At 44.6% G+C, this 20,018-nt stretch overlaps 2 protein-coding genes across 5 annotated transcripts in view; both read left to right on the plus strand.

The window, feature by feature from the left end:
- Positions 1-1,166: 1,166 nt before the first annotated feature.
- rnf115b (ring finger protein 115b) lies at positions 1,167-7,951 on the plus strand. The gene is made up of 10 exons (XM_084378756.1): positions 1,167-1,424; positions 1,571-1,730; positions 3,170-3,228; positions 3,308-3,368; positions 3,461-3,672; positions 4,601-4,669; positions 4,772-4,850; positions 5,086-5,179; positions 7,042-7,157; positions 7,373-7,951. Exons 2-10 carry the CDS (start codon positions 1,653-1,655, stop codon positions 7,493-7,495), a joined length of 891 nt encoding a protein of 296 aa, XP_084234882.1. The 5' UTR covers positions 1,167-1,424; positions 1,571-1,652; the 3' UTR covers positions 7,496-7,951.
- Positions 7,952-9,197: 1,246 nt separating this feature from the next.
- Positions 9,198-20,018, plus strand: part of ash1l (ash1 (absent, small, or homeotic)-like) — a 32,555-nt gene continuing 21,734 nt past the window's right edge. For 2 of the 4 annotated variants that reach the window (XM_084380222.1, XM_084380225.1), the window contains exons 1-4: positions 9,198-9,576; positions 10,601-10,697; positions 13,554-14,356; positions 15,189-19,608. In XM_084380222.1, coding sequence (XP_084236348.1) covers positions 13,748-14,356; positions 15,189-19,608 — 5,029 coding nt within the window. In that variant the 5' untranslated portion in view covers positions 9,198-9,576; positions 10,601-10,697; positions 13,554-13,747. The other 2 variants (XM_084380223.1, XM_084380224.1) reach the window with 2 other exon arrangements.

Consider the following 20,018-nt stretch of genomic DNA (forward strand, 5'->3'; position numbering starts at 1 on the left):
TCAAGTCATATTTAGGCAGAAATAACTTTTCAATAACTGTATATGTCCTTCAATCACTTTTTGGCAGCTGAAAAGGCCCATTTTCTGTTGTAATGGTCCTTTAAAAGATTTTCAAGCTGTCTCTTGAGCTCAGATCTTCATATTATGAAGCTCAAGAATGAGATCAAGTCATATTTAGGCAGAAATAACTTTTCAATAACTGTATTTGGCCTTCAATCACTTTTTGGCAGCTGAAAAGGCCCATTTTCTGTTGTAATGGTCCTTTAAAAGATTTTCAAGCTGTCCTGTGAGCTCAGATCTTTATATTATGAAGCTTAAGAATGAGATCAAGTCATATTTAGGCAGAAATAACCTCTCAGTAGCTGTACTATGCCTTCAATCAGTTTTTGGCAGGTGAAAACTGTTATTTTATAGGCTTATGTAACCCTCCCGAATCATGTCTTTCATAGTATTGTCTCCAAATAGTAGGCATAAACAAGAATATTAGATGTACAAGACACATCCAAACATGGGAAGCAAATGTAGAGCCCAGATCAGATAAAAGATAATGCAGAGTCACGAGGATAATTGCAAAAGTGATCATTTCTTTATTGAAAATCCACACCTATAAATCACATTCATTACAATCTAATTCATAAGACAGGGCTAAACAAAGGCATCAGACATACCAAGCACATAGGGACATGTCTATCACGTAATTGTCAGGCCTGATTTCGCTACAAACTCCACTTCTTTTGGCCACAGTTGTGATAATTACGTAACAACAAACGTTAAACTTTCTAAGACACATACCTTTGCTATAATTGCGGACGTACAGTTGTGTGTATCTGCATATCATGACCGTTTCATCCAGAGAAAACCAGACGTTTAAACGCTACCGCTCAACGGGCTGCTGTGCGCGCTCCCGCGGCCGGAAATCAGATTCTGGCAGACGATCACTTTTTGGCACGACACCTGTCCTACAACCTATCACTATCAGAAAGGAAGGTACATGTCTTTTCTCTTTGTAAAGACCGTATAGCCTAGCTACTTAGAAAAAAAATGACTTGCCTTGCTTTCATTTGACACAACCTGACTTTTCCTGCCCAAAAAACATGACTTTGGGACTTGACTTATCAAAAACAAACGGCTTGAGACTTGTGAAGTCTGCTAACTGCTAATAGTGTTAGCTTAACTGGTACTGCGTTGCTAGGAAACCGCTCGGGTCGAGTTGTGCGGAGGGAACACACGCAGACATTTCAACCACATTTGTGTTTTTCAGGAGAGAGGATCCACCTGAAAACATTTTGTATTCTCTGGCGACACCCAACACACTTGAGGGAAACTGCAGCCGTGATGTCATCCTGACAACTTGTTGCTTTTTGAGCTCTGTCTGGTTTCTTTTTGCGGCACTGACCGAGACAAGTCTGATCATGAAGCCGCAGGTTATTAACGCTACTCAACAGTATTTCTTGATCATGAAACCAATCGAAAAATCTTTAGAAACTTTGATTTTATGTAAAAACAAACAGAAAAAAACGACAGGAGTGTGTTGCCTTGTTGATTAATTACATGAATGTGTCATCTGCAGCCGGTTTCCTGACCCTCCAGGACTGCTCGGAGACTTTTGTGGGCTGCCACAGCGACGTCAGGCGCTGCGCTTCACCGTGAAGATGGCGGAGGCTGCGGAGACACCACAACACCGTTTTTTCTGTCACTGCTGTAAATGTGAAACTAACCCCAAACTCCCGGTGAGTCACTTTGGAGAGTTGTTTTTTTTTTTTTATTCCACATGCTGCTCTGTGAATCATCCGGGCGCACATGGAGGGAGGGATTCAGACTTCTTTTGAAAGCTATTTCTTGTTTTTTGAAAGTGCAAACCGAACGGATTGATTTGTAACGGTTGGCTCTTAACAATAATAATAATCACTGGGATCACCGAAGCGCACATACAAGTATGACACTCTGTTTGCTTTGGTGGTTGTTTGTGTGCGTTCACGTTGCGCAGAGATCTTACATTAGAGAGAGAGAGAGAGGGAGTCAAATCTGGTGATTCACGCTGCCATATTTAGAAGCACCACTGTTGGCGACTTTGGCCAGTTGTCTACTGTCAACTGCCTGTGAGAGACGTAAGAGGGGCTGGCCGGGTGTCACCACATGCACCGACAGCACGTACATGGCTCGCCAGGCTGTTCGAGCCGCAAATAGGTGCCTTCAGGCTGCAGCCACATTTGTTTTGTGCCCCTCTAGTCCCAGTTACCCAAATAATTTCACTTGATCTGACTTTGCTGGAGATTAATTTATTCTTCTGATGGTTCAGTCACTATGATGGAGCAAAATGTTTGTTTGCTTGTTTGTTTGTGTGTGAGAAAGACAGAGAGAGAGAGAGAGAGAGGGGGATTGAATTATGTAAGTGTGCACTAGTTTTGGAGAAGAAATCCAAACAGAAAAGTAGTAATTATGATATTAATAAAGGCAATAATACAAACTCAGAAATATGTATTGAATGAATATATTTCCATAACTGAATAAACAAGCTGTCCTCAGAGGGAACAGTTTTGCAAATATAAACAAACAAAACAAATGGCGCTTGTGTTTGTTTATTCAGTCATGAAAATCAATCAATTAAGTTTTTCGCTTCCAATTTAAAGGTGCACTATACTTTTTTTAGTAACAGTTTTGGTTATGTAGTCCGATATTCTTGATCTGTAAGGCTTAGGGGTAGACCAATTATCGGCCATGGCTGATTATTGGGGCTGATATTCAGCATTTTGCAGATTGTGCATAACACGTCACAATTAATAGCCTATAAACACTGAATAATCTGACTCTGCAAAGTAACTAATTACTAAATGTATCAATTCAATGTGGTAGAGTGGAAGTATAAAGTAGCAGAACATGGAAATACTCAAGTAAAGTACCTGAGAATAGTACTTAAGAACAGTACTAGAATAAATTGTACTAATGTTTATTCATCACAGGTTATTTTTACACAAAGATATAGAAATTAGAAATAGATTATTTGCAGCGTCCTCTGGAGCCACTACTGTGGCTAAAGGAGAGCAAATCTCTGCAGTCAAGTCCCAAAATGTAATTCATCCTCATAGTTTGCAATGAGATGAGATGTTTGAGTGTCCACATTTTTTTTGGCTTGTGGAGTTATATAGTTATAACATTTTTTCTTTTCAAGGACTTGGTCTGTCCCAGGTGTGACTCTGGTTTCATTGAGGAGGTGACAGAAGACTCCAGGTACAGCTCAGTTTTGGTTAGGAAACTTACTTTCTGGTTTCTAAAAATGTTTCACACAGGTTTTTATTTTGCTGTCTAGTCTTCTGCAGGACAGCAGCACATCATCGTCCAGTGAAGAGTCGGACTCATTGTTCTCAGAGGTATGTCCTTACAACAAACAGCATTTGACTAAGAACTCTCCTCCGTCTCTGTGGCTTTGTTTGACACGCTGCTTCTCTGGTCACTCTCTGAGCTATGGCAGCTGCTGTTTATGGAGCGCTCTGCTCTGCTGTCGCATCCGCCTTCCTCGGAGTCCGACCCAGATGACAGTGAGCAGGTATCTGCAGGTCAGAGCCGTCCATCGCCGGTGTCGCCAGGCGCTGCCGAGGCCAGAGAACCAGAGTCTCCATCGCAGCCTGAACAAGAGAGGTCCCCCAGGTCTGAGCAAAGACCTGCAGTGGAAGGGTGTGTGGGAATGGTACACAGAAACTCTGACAGTGTATAAATAATTTCGTATCATATATTTGTTCCTTTTCATGTCTTTTGATGGTTAATACAAGGAATTAAAAGATATACATATAGAATCATTTCTATTAAGATTCAGAATCTCTTCTGCAAGGGAGTTCTGGCCTTGACAGCCGCATAAGAAGTTCAGAAGAACAAACGACAACTTTAAACAAACAACGTAGGAAGGAAGGAAATAAGCGACTGACTTCACTTAAAAAACAATCAGCGAATTACATGTAGTGTTCATTAAAAGGACATGTGCATTCAGTGGTCAAATAGTCCGGAATCCTATTTTTATCATCCTCCATACACATCACATTTACATTTTATCTTCTACTCATGCTGAGGTAATTGCTGTTACTTTTTAGCAACACTACTATCAGGACAAAGCATTGAAAACGTGTGAGAAAGCTTTCTTATTACAGTGTAAGTCCGAGGAATATGGGTTGAAACTTAAAGCATAACCTTAAAACTCTATTACAGATATAAAGATTGGCAATCAGTGTTCAGGGGGGATTAAAATTCAGACGTATTTGACTATTTCTTTTTAAACAGGATTTTCTCCCACTCATACCTCACCTGATAATGATGTGATTCAGTTTTTCCATTATATTTTCATTAAGTTTTCATTCTAAATGATCCCAATGTAATAATTTGAAATGAACTGCTCAAAATCATTCCTGCTTATCTTACTTAAAAGTGCAGTCATGGGAATCTTACACTTTTGTTTCAGTATCAGACTGTACAGCGTGCTGCATAACACTCCTAATCTGTTTTGTGCAGCTGCATTCATCAGTTGATTTACTAAAAGAAATAAAAAGTAAAGTGTACGTTTTGAAAGCGCACTAAAGCAGACGTCTTTCCTGTCTGATTTTGCCCTCTCAAGGATCGTGCAGCAGTTCTTGGCCGGCCTGTTCGCCAACAACGGAAACCCCGGTGCTGCACCGGCTGCACTGTAAGCACTTTGTGATCTTCGATTCACATCATTTGCTTTTGATTTTATCTAGACACTCCCTCCCTCTTTCTCTCTCCCGCCCTCTTTCTGTTCGTCTCTCAGATCCAGCATGCTACAGCTGTACGCAAACCCTGGAGATTATGCATGGGGTCAGGGAGGTCTGGATGCTGTCATCACAGAGGTCAGTGATATCAGAGGTATTGATTTATAAGCACTCTGGCCTCATTTTTAGTTTTATCATGGTTCCCCTCTCTTTTAACCGTTTGTATTGAAACTAAAATCTACTTTCATATCTCCTGTTCCAGTCTCAACACCCACATCTTAATTTGTCGACACAAACTACAGCTCCTTTGTTTTACTGCCTCTTTCCCTCATTTTTTCACACTGACTTTGTTTCTTCTCCCACTCACCTGAAGCTGTTAGGACAGTTGGAGAGCACAGGTCCTCCCCCTGCAGAAAGGGAGATGATCTCATCCCTGCCAACAGTTTGCATCTCTGAGGAGCAGACAGGTAGTGATCCCCACATGGCATACTGCACATTAAAACACATGATCAGCACAATACGTCTAGAAGATTGCTTTGAAAGGTTTGTCTTTTGATACCAAGAGTTTTTACTTTATAACTAGGCATAATTCAAATAAAAAGGCATACTTACATACATTCCTTGTTTCCTTTCCTCTTCTTATCCTTCCTTTCATCCTCCTAGTTTTTGTTTGCTTTCTTACCTTTCCTACCTAGAATATTTACTTTGCTCCTTCTATTATACCTTACCTTCTCATGACATAACTTTTAACTAACTTAACTAACTTTCTCCTGCTATCTTTCTTTTCCTTCTCTTACCCTTTCTTTCAATCTCCTAGTTTTCCTTGCATCCCTCGTTCCTTTCTTCCATTCCTTTGTCTGTCCTTTCTTCCTTCTGTCCTCATCTTCTCTTCTCTTCTCTTCTCTTCTCTTCTCTTCTCCCTTTGCCTTTTCCTTCACTCCTCTTAACTTTTTGTCACTCGTCCTATCTTTCCTTTCCTATCTAGAATATTTGCTTTTACTCCTTCTATTCATTCTTTACCATCTCATCACTTAACTTTATCTTCCTATATTTCGTTTTCTCCTCCCATCTTTCTTATCCTCTCTTATGCTTCCTTTCCTCCTAGTTTTGCTTGCATCTCACTTTCCTTCCATCCATCCCCTTGTCCGTCCTTTCCTCTTCCTATCTTTCTCCCCTTCTCCTTTCTTTTTTTTAACATCCACCTGTCTTTTGTCCTTGCCTTCTAACGACTAAACTTTCTCCTCTTATCTTTCCTTCCTTTTTATGTCTCAATTTCTCACCCTATCTTTCCTTTCCTCCTCCCGTTATGCCTCCCCTCCCTCCCTCCCCCTTCTCCTTGTTTCTTTCCTTTCCTTCTCTATTTCTGTTCATCTTCTTATCATTCCTTTCCTTCTGCTATCCTTGTTTTACCTCCTATTTTTTGTTCTTTTTGTCCTCCATCCATTTTTCTTTTGTGCTTCACTACTTTCCTTTTCTCTTCCTGTCTCTTCTTGCCTTGTCCTATCTTTTCTTTACTTCCCACGATATATTTTCTTTAATTCTTCTCCCCTCATAACTTAAACATTCTCCCCAATCTTTCCTTCCTTTCCATCTCTCCTTCCTTTCTCCTCTTTCCTTTCCTTCTCTCCTTTCCCATCTACAGCTCTACATAACTTATCTTTCCTCCCTATTTATTTTGTTTTCTCCTTCTGTTCTTCCTTACCTTCCCATAACATAACCTCTCCTGCTGTCCTTCCCTCCTACCCTCTCCTCCTCTTATCTTTCCTTTCCTCTATAGTACCTCCCTCCTCTTAACCTTTCTTCCTCCCTCTCACCTTTCCTTCCATCTTGCTATCTCCCCGTTTTCCCTCTTATTTTGTATTCCCCCTTTTCATCCCTTCTCTTGTACCATTACTCATTCCCTCCTCATGTCTAAGGAGGAGACCACTTATGAACATGCAATTTAATGAACAATGACGTATTGACCATTAAAAAATATGAGTAAGAAAAAGGTTCCAGAAATATGACTTACTTTAAATTTGTATGAAAGGTACTAAATCTTATTTCACATATTATTAAACTTGGTTGACTACATGAACTGCTAGAGGACTACATTACAAATGCATCACTCTGTCACACTGTAAAGACCTGGACCTGTCTTACACATTTGAGGTGTAATGAGTCATTACAAATTTTATGACTGTGTTTTTGCTCTCTCTCTCTCTCTCTCTCTCTCTGTCTGTCTGTCTGTCTGTCTCTCTCTCTGTCTGTCTGTCTGTCTCTCTCTCTGTCTCTTCCTCATGCACACACTCATACCCCTGTTTCTGTTTTTCTTGTTTTTCTCTCTCAGACTGCAGACTGGAGTGTCCAGTTTGTAGGGAGGAGTATTCATTAGGGGAATCTGTCAGGAAGCTACCCTGCCTCCATTACTTCCACAGTGAATGTATAGTGCCTTGGCTGGAGCTGGTAAGGGCAGGGAGTGGATGTGGTCAGCGGGCTGATGGGTTTGAATTGCTCTCTTAGTTTTGTCACGGAGGTTTTAACAGTGCATCACTCATCCTGAATCGAGGGCTGTGATGACAACACGGAAACCTCTCACCAAAAAGTGCACCACTGTGTTCTGCTGTTATACCTCTGACATTTCGCCTGCAGATTAATAGGTTTTTCTCTCCCTGTCACAGCATGATACCTGCCCAGTGTGCAGAAAAAGCCTTGACGGTGTGGACAACAGCCTCCCGCCCACAGCAGAGCCCCCAGAAGCCCGCTCCGTCAGGACAGAGCAACAAGAGAGGCAGACGAGCTGAGACATGGGCCAAGCAACTCTACCTCCTTCACTGTTTTCAAGAGACGCACTCCTCACCTCAGACCTTCTGCCTTCGCACACCGACTGCTTTTAAATAAAGTACATGCATCACAGTCATAATTCACAGCTTCAGCTCTCACTTAAGGACCTTTATGTTTTCTACTCCAACATCTTCACCACCCTACAAACACATAAGGAGCCTGCAGTTTGCTGACAAGTGTGGAGGTGTCCTCACTGCACTGCCTTCTGAGGTAGATTTTTGAATGACTGACTTTGATGTCATGAACTAATCACCACTGAGCTGCCAGTGGTTGTCAAAATGATGGGAATTCACAGTTATGAAGTAACATTTTGCATTAAGGCTTTTATTTTGTGGACCTTTTTCCACCGGGTCTGATTCAGCGTTGATCTCCTCCCTATTTGAAGCTGTTATTAAAGCCTAACCCTGTGATCCTCACCCTCTGCACCTTCTTTCATCTAGCTAATCATGAGAGATTCCCAGGCACATATTCACAGCCATATTGCAGACGTTTTATTGGTCTGCCAACCAATCTGTTTAATAATGAGTTGGGTTAACATGGCAGTTTTGCATATTTGAGGCTTTTCTGTGTGTCTTTTGCATAATGACGTCTGCACTGTTCCACCTGCTTAGTAGATGACAGGTGTTTCTGAGTCAGATTTTAGATCTCAAATAGAAATGCAATACAACAGCTCACTTAAAAATGGCAGCATATGGATAATACAGTAGCCTAATCCAATAATATAGAATGGAGCAGAATATCGTTCACTCAACAGGAAAATAAAAAACTGTTTCAAAAATGCAGGTGAAAGGTTTGGATCTTAATTCAAACTGTACTCAGTACTCAATTACAACTTTAAAAGTAACCGAGTACATGATGTAATGCATACTTAAGTACAAGTAAAATTACAGTGGGCCCCAGAAAATGAGTTAATTACAATCATTTGAAAACATGCAATTAGTTAATTCCACCCCTGGTTATTTCACTGTTTAGAAACAATATAAACCAATTATGAAGGAATTATTTATTAAAGATGCAGCTGATGTTTACAGGCTAATACTTGGTTTGTAAACACTTTGTAGTTCATCTATAAACATCATTTGGATGGCCATTATAAAGTTGCAACTTGTGTTTATAAACATTTTCAATTGGTTTACAAAGCATTTTATTGTTAACAGTGAAATAGTAAGTGAAGGTTAATAATAAATGTACTATTTGTTAATGATGGTGATCATAAAGTGTTACTGGTTACTCTACTGTATTACACCACACGGTAGTATATACACATTTAACAAAAGCAATTTACCATTGAGCCTATAAATTGGCAAAATGTAACTATGGAAAATTTATGACAAAGTAATTTCACAAGAGAAAATGAGAACAAAAAACAAACACATTTGACATGCTGCAAATGTCAGCAGAATAAATTACCATTAATCAATTATTATGAAAAAATGTTGCCAGTTAATTTAACGCCAATCGACTCAGGCCCATCGATTAGTCGACTTCTCATCTCAGCTCTAACGGAAAAGAAGAACCAACAGGATGTTTTATTTATAGGCTCAATGGCTCCTGTTTATACACTGTAACGTTATGTTGACACTGGGTAGCAGCTGAGAGCAGGCACCGTCAGTTTGACAGTTGATTGTTGCATACCAGTAAACACACCCTCAACCAGCCCCAAAACACAGCTTTCAACGGTGACCGAAAATAGTAAAATAATGAAACACAGACATTTTTCTCAATGACCAGGGACCGCAGGAACCGCGTACGACCGACATTTGCTCTCTTCTCCTCTGCTCTCCTTTCCTCCCCTCTCCTCTGCTCTCCTCTCCTCTCCTCCTCTCCCTTCCGCCCTCCTCGGTCCGTCCTCCTCCCCTCCCTCCCTCCTCTCTGGGACTGAGAATGCCCGTGCTGTACTGACACAGTAGCGATACGGGCTGAGCAGACATGGAGGCCCGATTAACGAGAGAGGCCCGTGCTGACACATCCAGGCCTAGCTAACGGCGTGTCGGAGTGGATTTTTGGAGCATCTCGGGAGATATTACGGATACCAGTTGCTGTAAGGAAAAAGGATTTTAACAGCGGGGAAGAAGGAATACAGGGAGATCCATTTCGGGTCTCTGTTGATTCAACGCAGCCGCCATTTTGTTGACAGTTAGTGTTTTTTTAATAACCTACACGGCGCTGCATTTGTTATTTCACACCGCTGGAACATTATTCACAGCAGTTTTTTTCTGCGTGTGTATTTAAGTCGATTTAAAATTGTATGTTTGTCTTTGAAGCAACGTTGGGAGATTTTTCTGGTATAGCTGACTTGCTAGTGCATCGTTAGCCGTCGTAGCTGAGATGTAGTAACACGAGTGCCTACGAGAATGTGACGGAGATGTAAGATTATGTGCATCACTTGTCCACGGTTGTGTCATATTCACTCGGTTTACACAAATAGTTTGAAAGCTGTAGGCGTTTGCTACTCATTTGCAGCCTACATGCAGTTTAAGTCAAAGCTATGCCGGGCGAAATTAGCGTAAATCGTCTTCACACAGGCTGCTGATAGATGGCTAGTTAGCCGCTGCCAGTGCCATTGATACAAAATGTAGCACAGGCTGTCTATTATTGGACGGATGGTAGCTACTAGCTTGTTACAAAATAAACACAAACCTTTCTACGATACATGTGTTATGTAAAGCGCCAAGTGACCACGCCATCCTTAATACTTAGCCGCCTTGATTGTTATTATCCTAAATGTTGTGGAAAAAAAATCTTTTTGGGGGGATGCTTAAACGCTACACGATGGCACTCAGCGTACACCATGGTAACTTTGTGTTTTGGAGGTGGCAAGGTTAATCACATTTTTGTACGTGGTCGAGAGCAGCGTGTATTGATTCAAATTTTATTTGTTGGAGATTATAACCTCGTTATAAGGTATTTGTCACCTTCAAAAACAGCACAAACATGTGTTATGCAATTGTAGCTTGAATACTAGGGACAGACTACTCATTTCAGCTCATGGTACATGTGTTAAAACACAACTAAAGCCCAAATTCTGACATTTTTTTTTTTATCTTGTGGTTTTGGTAATTCAGCACTTGGAAGATACAATATGTGGCCACCACGTTGATACACACGAAGGGAGGACAGAGAGCCAAATAATGTGAACACCGTTTCTGGACAATAACAGAGGTGAGTGAATATTATTAGATGAATAATATTCATTTTGATTCGATTTGCAGATCGTTTTACTGTCGCTGTTGACATAGTGTAAGGGCAGTGAATCAGATTGCTGAGTGTTTCAATACTCTAATGTTTACCCACGAGTGTAGATGTTGTGCAAAATGATTTCTCGACTGCGTGCATTGCAGTGTCACCTTTACGCCTTTTCACAAACTGCAAGAGCATGCCTCTGAGGCCGGATTTCCTTTCGATTGAGACAGTAATTATGAGTATGACTAACAGGGATGAATTTGCTGACTGAATATAAGCACTTTCAGTGAAATTAAGGCTCCAGAGTTGTTCCCCTGTGGGGCAGTGTTGACTGTACAGGAAACCGAAAGCAGATAACGTTATTTGGTTTGGTCGGTCCTGCGCTGATCCACCACGTTTTTTGAATAACACGAGGGAAAGTGCAATAAATTCAAATGTTTTTATGCCAAAAATGTCATGCACAATAATAGATAGTTAATAAAACGGAATGAACTACCCTGTGCTGCCACATACTGAGGATGTTTGACACCTGTCATTCCGGTCTGAATGATCTGTTTGTCCCCGAGGTTTAAACTTTGCAGCAGCCTCTTTTGTTGTGTTACAACCATGTTTGATCCCTTCCCCTGTTATATGATATAAACTAATCGTAGTAGTAAAGGAATTTGGCAGCTTCCCCCTGCCGAGCACGGCTCTGTACTAATACCGATGGAGTAAAAGCCCTGGAAATGACACGGCGCTCTGAGGGCAGACGCCAGCCCTCATGTGAGTGATGTGGGGGGTGGGCGGGTTGGATACTATTGCCATGGCCAAAGGGAAATCAGCAGTTATGAACAACGTGTGCAAAAGTGAGGAGGGAGTGAAAGGAGGGAGGGAGTAAGGGGAAAGAAGTGGGAGGGGGCGCGGGAAGTTGTTTACTACGTTCCTGCCTGCTCTGCCATTTCTTAGGTTGTTGGCCTGATATTGATTATTGATCCTCTGTTTTTCATTTAAATATCTGGCATTTGTTCTCGTTTGATATGCCTTGTATTTCTACTTAACTCCTGGTTATTGCTCTGAAAGTGAAAGCAGACAGGCGTGACTGATATCTGTCGACTAAACCAGTAGTGCTGTTATTCTGCTGTTTTGCTGTATGACTGTAAGAAACAAAATGACGTCCGCTTTGTAAATACAAAAGTACCTAGATGACGACCATGAAAATGATACACTTTCATGTTGAGGCTTATCAATCACACATTAGAAAGCGATTTTGCCTAGTATGAGATCTTTTACAGGAGAATAAGTGCCAGTAAATGACCTGGCTTAGCTTGTTAGAGGTGAGAGGAATGTTTTGACTCTCTGGCAGGCTTTTCTCTAGACTTTTGTCAGTAGCCTCTCACAGAGTGAGGTACTACACTGGCTTATTTTTGGCAAAGCTGCTGTCAGGCAGCGGAAGCAGCTTGTATCTCTGTGAACGTTTAGTATAAAAGAATGAAGGAGAGCATTTGTCACTCTGTGAGAGAAGGACATGGGGAACGGAGTTGGGGCGGGGGATGCAATGTGTTTTTGATTAAAGTAAGAACACAGTGACTTTAGTTTTGTGTGTGCTGTTACTGCTGCTTTCCAAGTTTGCGAAATCGAGTCAGGAAGAGGATGGAAAAGCATAAAGAAAACGGTGAAAGAACACAGAGATTGATGGAGTGTTGAAGAAAGGAGGGAGGTGTGATTTGAGTGTGGTATGTGTAGTGAGGGGGAGTCTGCAGTTTTGAGGCGAAATGGAGTGAGTAATTGAAGTAAACACAGAAAAGAGGGCGTGGGGGAACTACAGGCCAGACTCCAAAAATCGGCTGCGTTTACTGTGTGGTTCAACAAAAAAAAATCTCTACTACTGTTTTCCACAGTCATAATCCAAAACAAACACAGTCTAGGACTCCGTGTAGGGCAGATTCTTTTTTTTTCTCTTCCTGTGACACTTTACTGATGTGACGACTTGTATGACTTTCCTGAGGCTCCATTAAGTGGCTCTTTTAGTGCTCTCTGCTAATGTAGGGCGCAGAGAAACCGCCGGCACGTTGACGCTCTATCACTCACCCCCAGTTGCTGCTGGGGAAGGCTGGGAAAGGCGGCCGGATCCTCTGTCTAGTCCCAGAGGGCCCGATGTGCTGAGGTCACAGTTCTGAATTGCCTCCAAATGACTTCACCCAGAGAAAGCACCTGCTTGGGGGCGAATCCGCATTAAATCACTCAGTGGCCACGGGGAGCTGTAGACAACTTCATTGAATTGGGCTGCCCTCTAAGGAACACAATTAAGAAACATGCTGCTCTCTGCTGCTGCTGTGCTAACGTAGGGTATGAGCTGTATCACAGGCACCCGTTTTCACTGCAGCTAATGAGGCAACTTAAGGGATTGCTCATTTGGCATCTTATCGCGTAACACTTCGGAAGGATGTGGCAGCACTGGGGGATTAACTATTGATTCTGGACTTTGAGGGCTTTGTAGTTCTCAGGTGGACAATTCAGAGTCCTTGAGCCTAAGGTTACATTTCTCAGGTAGTATCGGCTGTGTAAATAGGTCACACATTGTTATTGGCTGTGAGGACGAACACGCCATAAAAAGTCACCCAGGATGAAGGATGAAGGACAGCCTCTAACCAAATAGCTGATAAAAATGGTCGCCCTCCATCTGCTATCCACTATCATTCATTAAAAGACATTTTTATACTTAGTTGCAGGGCACTGTTTAAAACTGTCAATGTTTGGTTGATGTTCTGTGTTTATGGTGACTAATGTTGAATTTCACCCCCTCCTCACCCTCACCTTCATTCTCTCTCCCTGCCCTATTTGTCTTTACTCCTACAGTTGAAGGACGGAGAAAGAGGGCTGGACAGCCAAGGAAGGGATAGAAGCCACCTAAAAACAAGGAGAGCTTCACCCTCACCGTTATCCCCCTCCCCCCTTTCCCCCTTCGCCCCCATCCCACCCCCCAACAAAAACTCTTCCTGGTGTCCACAACATCCCTTCCTTATTACACCTGCACACCCCCTAAAGTTCTGATGGATCAGAAGACTCAGGGAGGAACTGCAACTCCACCCCCTCTTCTCTCAGGTGCCCCTACAGGGGAGCGAGAGAAGGAGGGAGGGGGTGGAAAGAAAGATGAAGAGGAGGAGAAGAAGAGAGACAGAGAGAAAGAGGGAGCTGCCACTGCCTCTGCTGGTACAGGAGGGACGGGAGCAAGTGGGCCAGGTGGTGCCGGTGGTGACCAGTCCCATTTCTCCATCAAAGAGAGCAGCTTGTCTGAGGGCAACGTCAAACTTAAGATTGGCCTTCAAGCTAAACGCATGAAGAAGCCCCCCAAGATCTTGGAGAATTACGTGTGCCGACCAGCCTTCAGGGCAACTGTGAGGCACACGGGACGTGGAGGTGGCGGCGCTCGTGGAAACCGTGCAGGGGCTACAAGTGATGGGTCGGGCAGTAAGAACCAGAGTCCTTCGCAAGGCAGGGAAAAGGAGAGGGAGAAGAGTCCCAGTGTCAACAGACCAGCCACATCATCTTCATCGACACCCTCTGCTAAAGCTCCCACACCACCTCCTCCTGCTCCTCCTCCCGCCAGCACTACTACCCTGTCACCCTCCCAAGTCAATGGGAGTGCTCCAGCAAAAAGGGTAAGATGGGAGAACATAGTCAATTTATGCATTTTGATTCACACTCTGCTAAACATGAACATGCAGTATTGACAGCCAGCATGTCCACCAATATATTACATTATTCAGTGTATGTACTTATGTACGTTTACCTTACTTCCCTAAAATTTTATCAGTCAGTCATCAGTAAGGCAGTAGGCTACGACAAGGTTGGCTTAGTAATCACCGTGTTATTGCACAGATAAAGAGCAGAGCATAAATTGTCCTTTAGTTTTCTTTGTGCCCTATGCTAGCCCATCTCTATTCATCATGCACCGCCCCCTCCAACCTCCCTCCGTCTGTGTCGTCTATCCTCTGTTTCTGCCTGGCCGTGTCCTCACCACCCCCCTCCCCTGCATGACCCCTCTGTCTAGCTCTCGCTCTCTGTCCCCAATCTGACCCTGATAAGTGTTATTGAGTTGAGTGCAACTTCCCCCATGGGCATTCGCGGAAAGCAGAAGTACCGGACAAAAAATCCTATCAATGAATTGCAATTTTTAAAGGAGTTATAGAAACCTATTTCTGATTGATAGTTTGTACTTTTAGCTGGAGCTGCCTCTGGCCAGATGTGTTAGGTTCAGTGGCATTATCGTTGCTTGTCCTAATTTTTTCACATTCCTCTCAAATTTGTTATATCAGTGTATGACTTAAGTTTATAACTTGAAAAGTTCATCAAGTGTTGTGTACATGAGTGTAATTTTAAAACAGGACGCTGTATTTCTTAAATGTAAGAATTATCCTTCCATTACCACCTATACTCATTCTCATTAATATATACTTAATTGTCATTAATTCTTTGATTTTTTTATTGCAGGGTTCACCAAAGATGGACTGCAAGTCTGATGCAAAGTCAGACACGAAAGCAGCCACCACCACATCTGAGAGGCCCCTTAACCTTCACCGCCCTCCACCAGACAGCAAAACGCATCCCTCTGGGAAGAAAACACCAACTCCACAACCCAACCCCCGGACATCATCACCTTCTCCACCACTACCTGCATCAAAAGAATCCAGCTTTGAAGGAGTTAAACCTGCTCTATACACCTACAGCACTGAAAGTCAAAAAGACAAGGACAAGGGTGTTCAAAATTGGGGAGCACCCACAGTCACTGAGAAATTGGCTCAACTCATAGCAACTTGCCCACCATCAAAGACCCCTAAGCCAGCCAAACCCACAAAGACTGACCCTGGTCCTCCTCTCCCAAGCTCGGGATTTATGGCCCCCACAGCCAAGCAACGAGACAGGGCTATGGCCAATAGGAATACGTATTCTCGAATGGTACACCTTTCACCGCCACCTCCTGTATCAAGACCGCCTGGTCGTCCCTATGGTTCAAGGAACAAAGACAGTGTTATGGAAAATTCACCCAGCCTGACACCACTGAGAAAGGAGGACATAGAAGGGGCTGGGAAATCTAGTAGTAGCAGCAGCGGTAACAATATCAGCAGCAACAGCAACAGCAGTAGTCGCAGCAGCAGCCCAGGACTCACCTATGGTAATAATCGCCTATCAGCCATGTCAAAGGACAGCAACGGCGATAACAGTAGCATTTCTAAGCCACAGTCACGTCCAGCTCACTGCTCATCCCATACCACATCTTCACCATCTTGTCCCATTTCATCCTCTTCCACCACCTCAGCTGAGCAGAGAACAGTGAGTGCAGTGAGCCACCTGGGCTCCCCTGCACCCTCACAAGGACACCATGCACAAGAGAGTCCTGCCTTGGCAGAGGAAAGCAGTGCAAGTGAGATGGGGCAGGACAGGGACAGGCCCAGAGACTTAACCAAGTGCCCTCCTCCAACAGGAACAGGAAAGCCAGAAGGGAAAGACAAGGGGGGTAGTAATCAGTCACTGCGAGTTGAGAGGGGCAAAAGCTCAAGTCCAAGTAAGCGCAGTCCCAATAGGGATAATAGCCGACTAGGTCGAACTTGCAGTCCCCCTGAGCCTGTAAGACAAAGGGCACCTTCTTCATCCGAGCCGGATGGTGAAGAAGGCCCACAAACACCTCTTAGAGATGATTCTCCTGATTCATCTGGAGACTCTCCAGCAGAGCAGGACAGCAAACCCCTTAAAAAACGCAGAGGAAGGAAACCACGCTGGTCCCGTGTTATGAACAAGGTGCAGGGTCACAGAGCAGGCCAGGACAGTCCATTCGACCAGAGCAAAACCACCTTGCCTTTATCTTCAAGCTTGGAAACGCCATCACCACCGGTAAAAAGACCTGTGGGGAGGCCTCCCAACCCAAATAAGGTCAAACCAAATCCTGTGCCACAAAGTCCAGTGTCACAACTCTTCCCACCTCAGCCTAAGAAAAGGGGGAGGCCGAAGACTAAAATGCCAACGCTTGATGCCCCAGCCCGTGGGTGCCTTCCTAACAAGCTGGCCCCCTCCAAGGTCTTTTCATCTTTAATGAAGTCCAAAGAAGAGCAGGACCCCCCTGTTCTTCACCCAGAGGTGGACCTGAACCCCCCTAAACCTATGCCTAGAAAACGTGGACGTCCCAAGCGCCTTCCTCCTACCTTGCCCCAAGAGGGTCAGCCTCCCACGTTGGCTCCAGAGTCAGGGGACATGGGAGACAAACGGTTCCGCAACAAAGGAAATGGGCAGCTTATAATGAAAACTATAATAGGCAAGATCAATAAGATGAAAAGTATGAAACGAAAGCGTATTCTCAGTCAAATCTTGTTAGGCCCAAGACCAGAAGAACCCCCTAAAGGCACGACCAGTGGAGTGGTTGGATCTGTGGAAGCTGCAACCCAATCACTGTCCTCCCTGGCTGCTTCTTTTGGGGGAAAACTAGGGCCACAAATCAATGTCAGTAAAAAGGGCACAATATACATGGGTAAGAGGAGAGGCCGTAAACCAAAAGCAGTGAGTAATGCCACAGGTACACCACCACCAGAACCCTTCCTATCCCCAAACACCACTTCCCCTCTTCATCACCATCAATCACAGTCTCAGCAACAGCACCAGCTCTCCTCTTCAGAGGTATTTCCTTCCCCTTCCCTCTCACAGTCTAGTGGAGGTCACAGTCCCATCAGTGATGCCAGCTTTGTTGAGCCAGGCTCTGTGCACTTTGCAGGTCACTCACACTATTCTAATCCCCATCATAGCCACAACACTTTCTCCTTCCCTCCCCCAACCTTTTCGGCCCCTAATCCACGCAACCAAGGACTGGGCTCAACATCATCATCTATGGGCACAGCAGCCTCCCAGAAAAAGTCATCTTGTCGTGGATACCACCACCACCACCATCATTACAGGCAGCACTACCATTACCATAAGCTTTCCCCTCCCAGGCCGCTCCATCCCACCTCCCCTGCCCCTCTCAGTGAGCTAAAAGAAGCCACTCCTTCACCAGTCAGTGAGTCACACAGTGAGGAGACAGTGCCCAGTGACAGTGGTATAGGAACAGACAATAACAGCACCTCAGATCGTGGTGAGAAAGCTGGAGGGGCTGGTGGCTTGGGTGGTATTGGGTTGCCACCCGGGATGAGCGGTGGATTATTAATGCCGGGGGTCATCGGTTCAGCTATGGGTCCAGGGGTGGGCCTCAATTCCAGAGGCAGGCGGCGTCACTCCGCTGTGCTCATGGAACATCCTTCACCCTCCCCATCACCTCACGGGGCAAGGGCATCTCCTGATCCCAGGAGACCCCACCCAGCAGCTCCCGCCTCCTCCTTATTGGGACACAAGGAGAAACATAAGCACAAGTGTAAACGCCGCAGCCATGGTTGCCCTGGCTATGATAAGCTAAAGAGACAGAAAAGGAAACGCAAGAAGAAGTACTTGCAGCTGCGCTCTCGGCGGCATGACCCAGACTTTCTTGCTGAGTTGGATGAGATTGTTGTGAGATTGAGTGAAATACGGATAGCACACCGTACTACAGGGCACCGGCTTGGCAGCGGAATCGGCATAGCAGCGGGAACAAGTAGAGTGCCAGGAGTGGGAAGCAGGGCTAGTGCTGGCATAGGAGGCACAGCTGGCCCTCCTCCACATCATTATGTCCATAGGGACCTCCTGCCTACAATCTTCAGGGTTAACTTTGGCAGCTACTACTCCCACCCGGCATACTCCTGTGATCCATTGCACTATGTTCGTAAACCAGACATGAAGAAGAAACGTGGACGACCTCCCAAACTGAGAGAGTCCATGTCTGAGGTTCCCTTTGTACCTGGGCTTGGATTCCCACTCTCCAGTGGAGGCTTCTACCACCCCTCCTACAGCGTTCCCTACTCCTCTGGGCCCCTTGGGTTGGGCTATTACAGAGGCTATCCTCCAGCTAGCGCTCTTTATCCCCACCCACATCACCAGTCACCCCACACAGCTCCATCCCACCACTCTCACCACTCACCGTCTTTCCCCCCTCCTCCCCCCACATCTTACATGCATCACCACCACCCTTCACATCTCCTGCTGAACCCCTCCAAATTTCACAAGAAAAAACATAAGCTGCTTAGGCAGGAGTATCTGGGAGGAGGGAGGTCCCCTGTCCTGTACCCACCCATGTCTTCTGAGCTCTCCTTCAACTGGCATCACAAACACAAACACAGACACAAACACAGAGAGCGCTGCGCTGAGGAGGACAGGGAGGAAGCTGCAAGAGGAGGATCAGAAAGTCGGGCTAGTGCAGGGATTTCTGATGCTGGAGCATCAGGGAAAGGAGAGAGAGTTGGCAGTTTAGGGATGGCAGAGTCTTTACAACGATGCCGCTTTGGACGAGACACCTCCAGCATCGGTGCCAGCAAGCAAGCTGCCACTTCTGCCAACTCCCCCTCTTCTTCCTCATCCTCATCTGCAGAAAGGTACAAGCGCAAAGAGAGCTCCATGTCCTGTCTAGGCCCCTCCAGGCTTGCACTGGGTAGCAGCTCAAAAGGCCACCACCCAGTAGAGTCCTGGTTCAGGATGGGCAGCTCTAAGGCAGACTACTCTAAGCTTTCACGGAGTCATGTGGCACCTGGCCAGGGTCCCTTCTCAGATGGACGGGCTGAAGACCCAGCAGGCTGCTCGGACAGCGAGGATGATGAGCCTCTCACCCCAACGGAGGATGTAGAGCCTGGAGCCCATGATTCTCCAAACCTTACAAATTTGTTTGCCTCTGCTCTCACCCGCACTACACTGAAGGGGAGCAGGAGCAGAAAGAGTGATGTAGTCACAGAGAGCTCCAGCTTCTCCCGCATGGACCGACCGATGAGGAAGGACCGCTCAACATCAGCAGAAAGGAGAGAGTTAGGTAAGTCTATTTCGGTTGAGTTAAATGTTTCTTTATGAATGGGCTGCCTACAGCAAATCATCCACTGATAAACTGATATGCAGGTTGTAACAGAATCTGTGTAGCTCATTTAAAATAAAGAGAAGACTGTGTAGCTGTGTAACTAGTTATGATAGCAACAGGGAGCAATTTGCGTTTATTTGTTCTCGGATACTCCATTCCCTTAGGTCTGCACAATTAATCGAAATATTATCGAAATCCCAGAACGGCCAAGTGCAATATCCAAAATGCGGTAGCTGCAATTTTTTTAATGTGGTAAAATGTGTGACAAAGCAGCATTATCTTACCCTGGACTCAAGTCATATTTTCCAGATGGAAGAAAACATTTTTGTTTGGTGCAGATCACAGCAAATGTCACATCATCATGATTT

Source organism: Pagrus pagrus, assembly GCF_965226575.1.
Source record: "Pagrus pagrus genome assembly, chromosome: 17".
Classification (NCBI taxonomy): domain Eukaryota; kingdom Metazoa; phylum Chordata; class Actinopteri; order Spariformes; family Sparidae; genus Pagrus; species Pagrus pagrus.

Coding starts and splice junctions, on each gene's coding strand:
- rnf115b (XM_084378756.1), top strand. CDS start 1,653: ATGGCGGAGGCTGCGGAGACACCACAACACCGTTTTTTCTGTCACTGC. Junction 4,670..4,771: donor GGTGCTGCACCGGCTGCACT/GTAAGCACTTTG, acceptor TTCGTCTCTCAG/ATCCAGCATGCTACAGCTGT. Junction 7,158..7,372: donor TAGTGCCTTGGCTGGAGCTG/GTAAGGGCAGGG, acceptor TCCCTGTCACAG/CATGATACCTGCCCAGTGTG.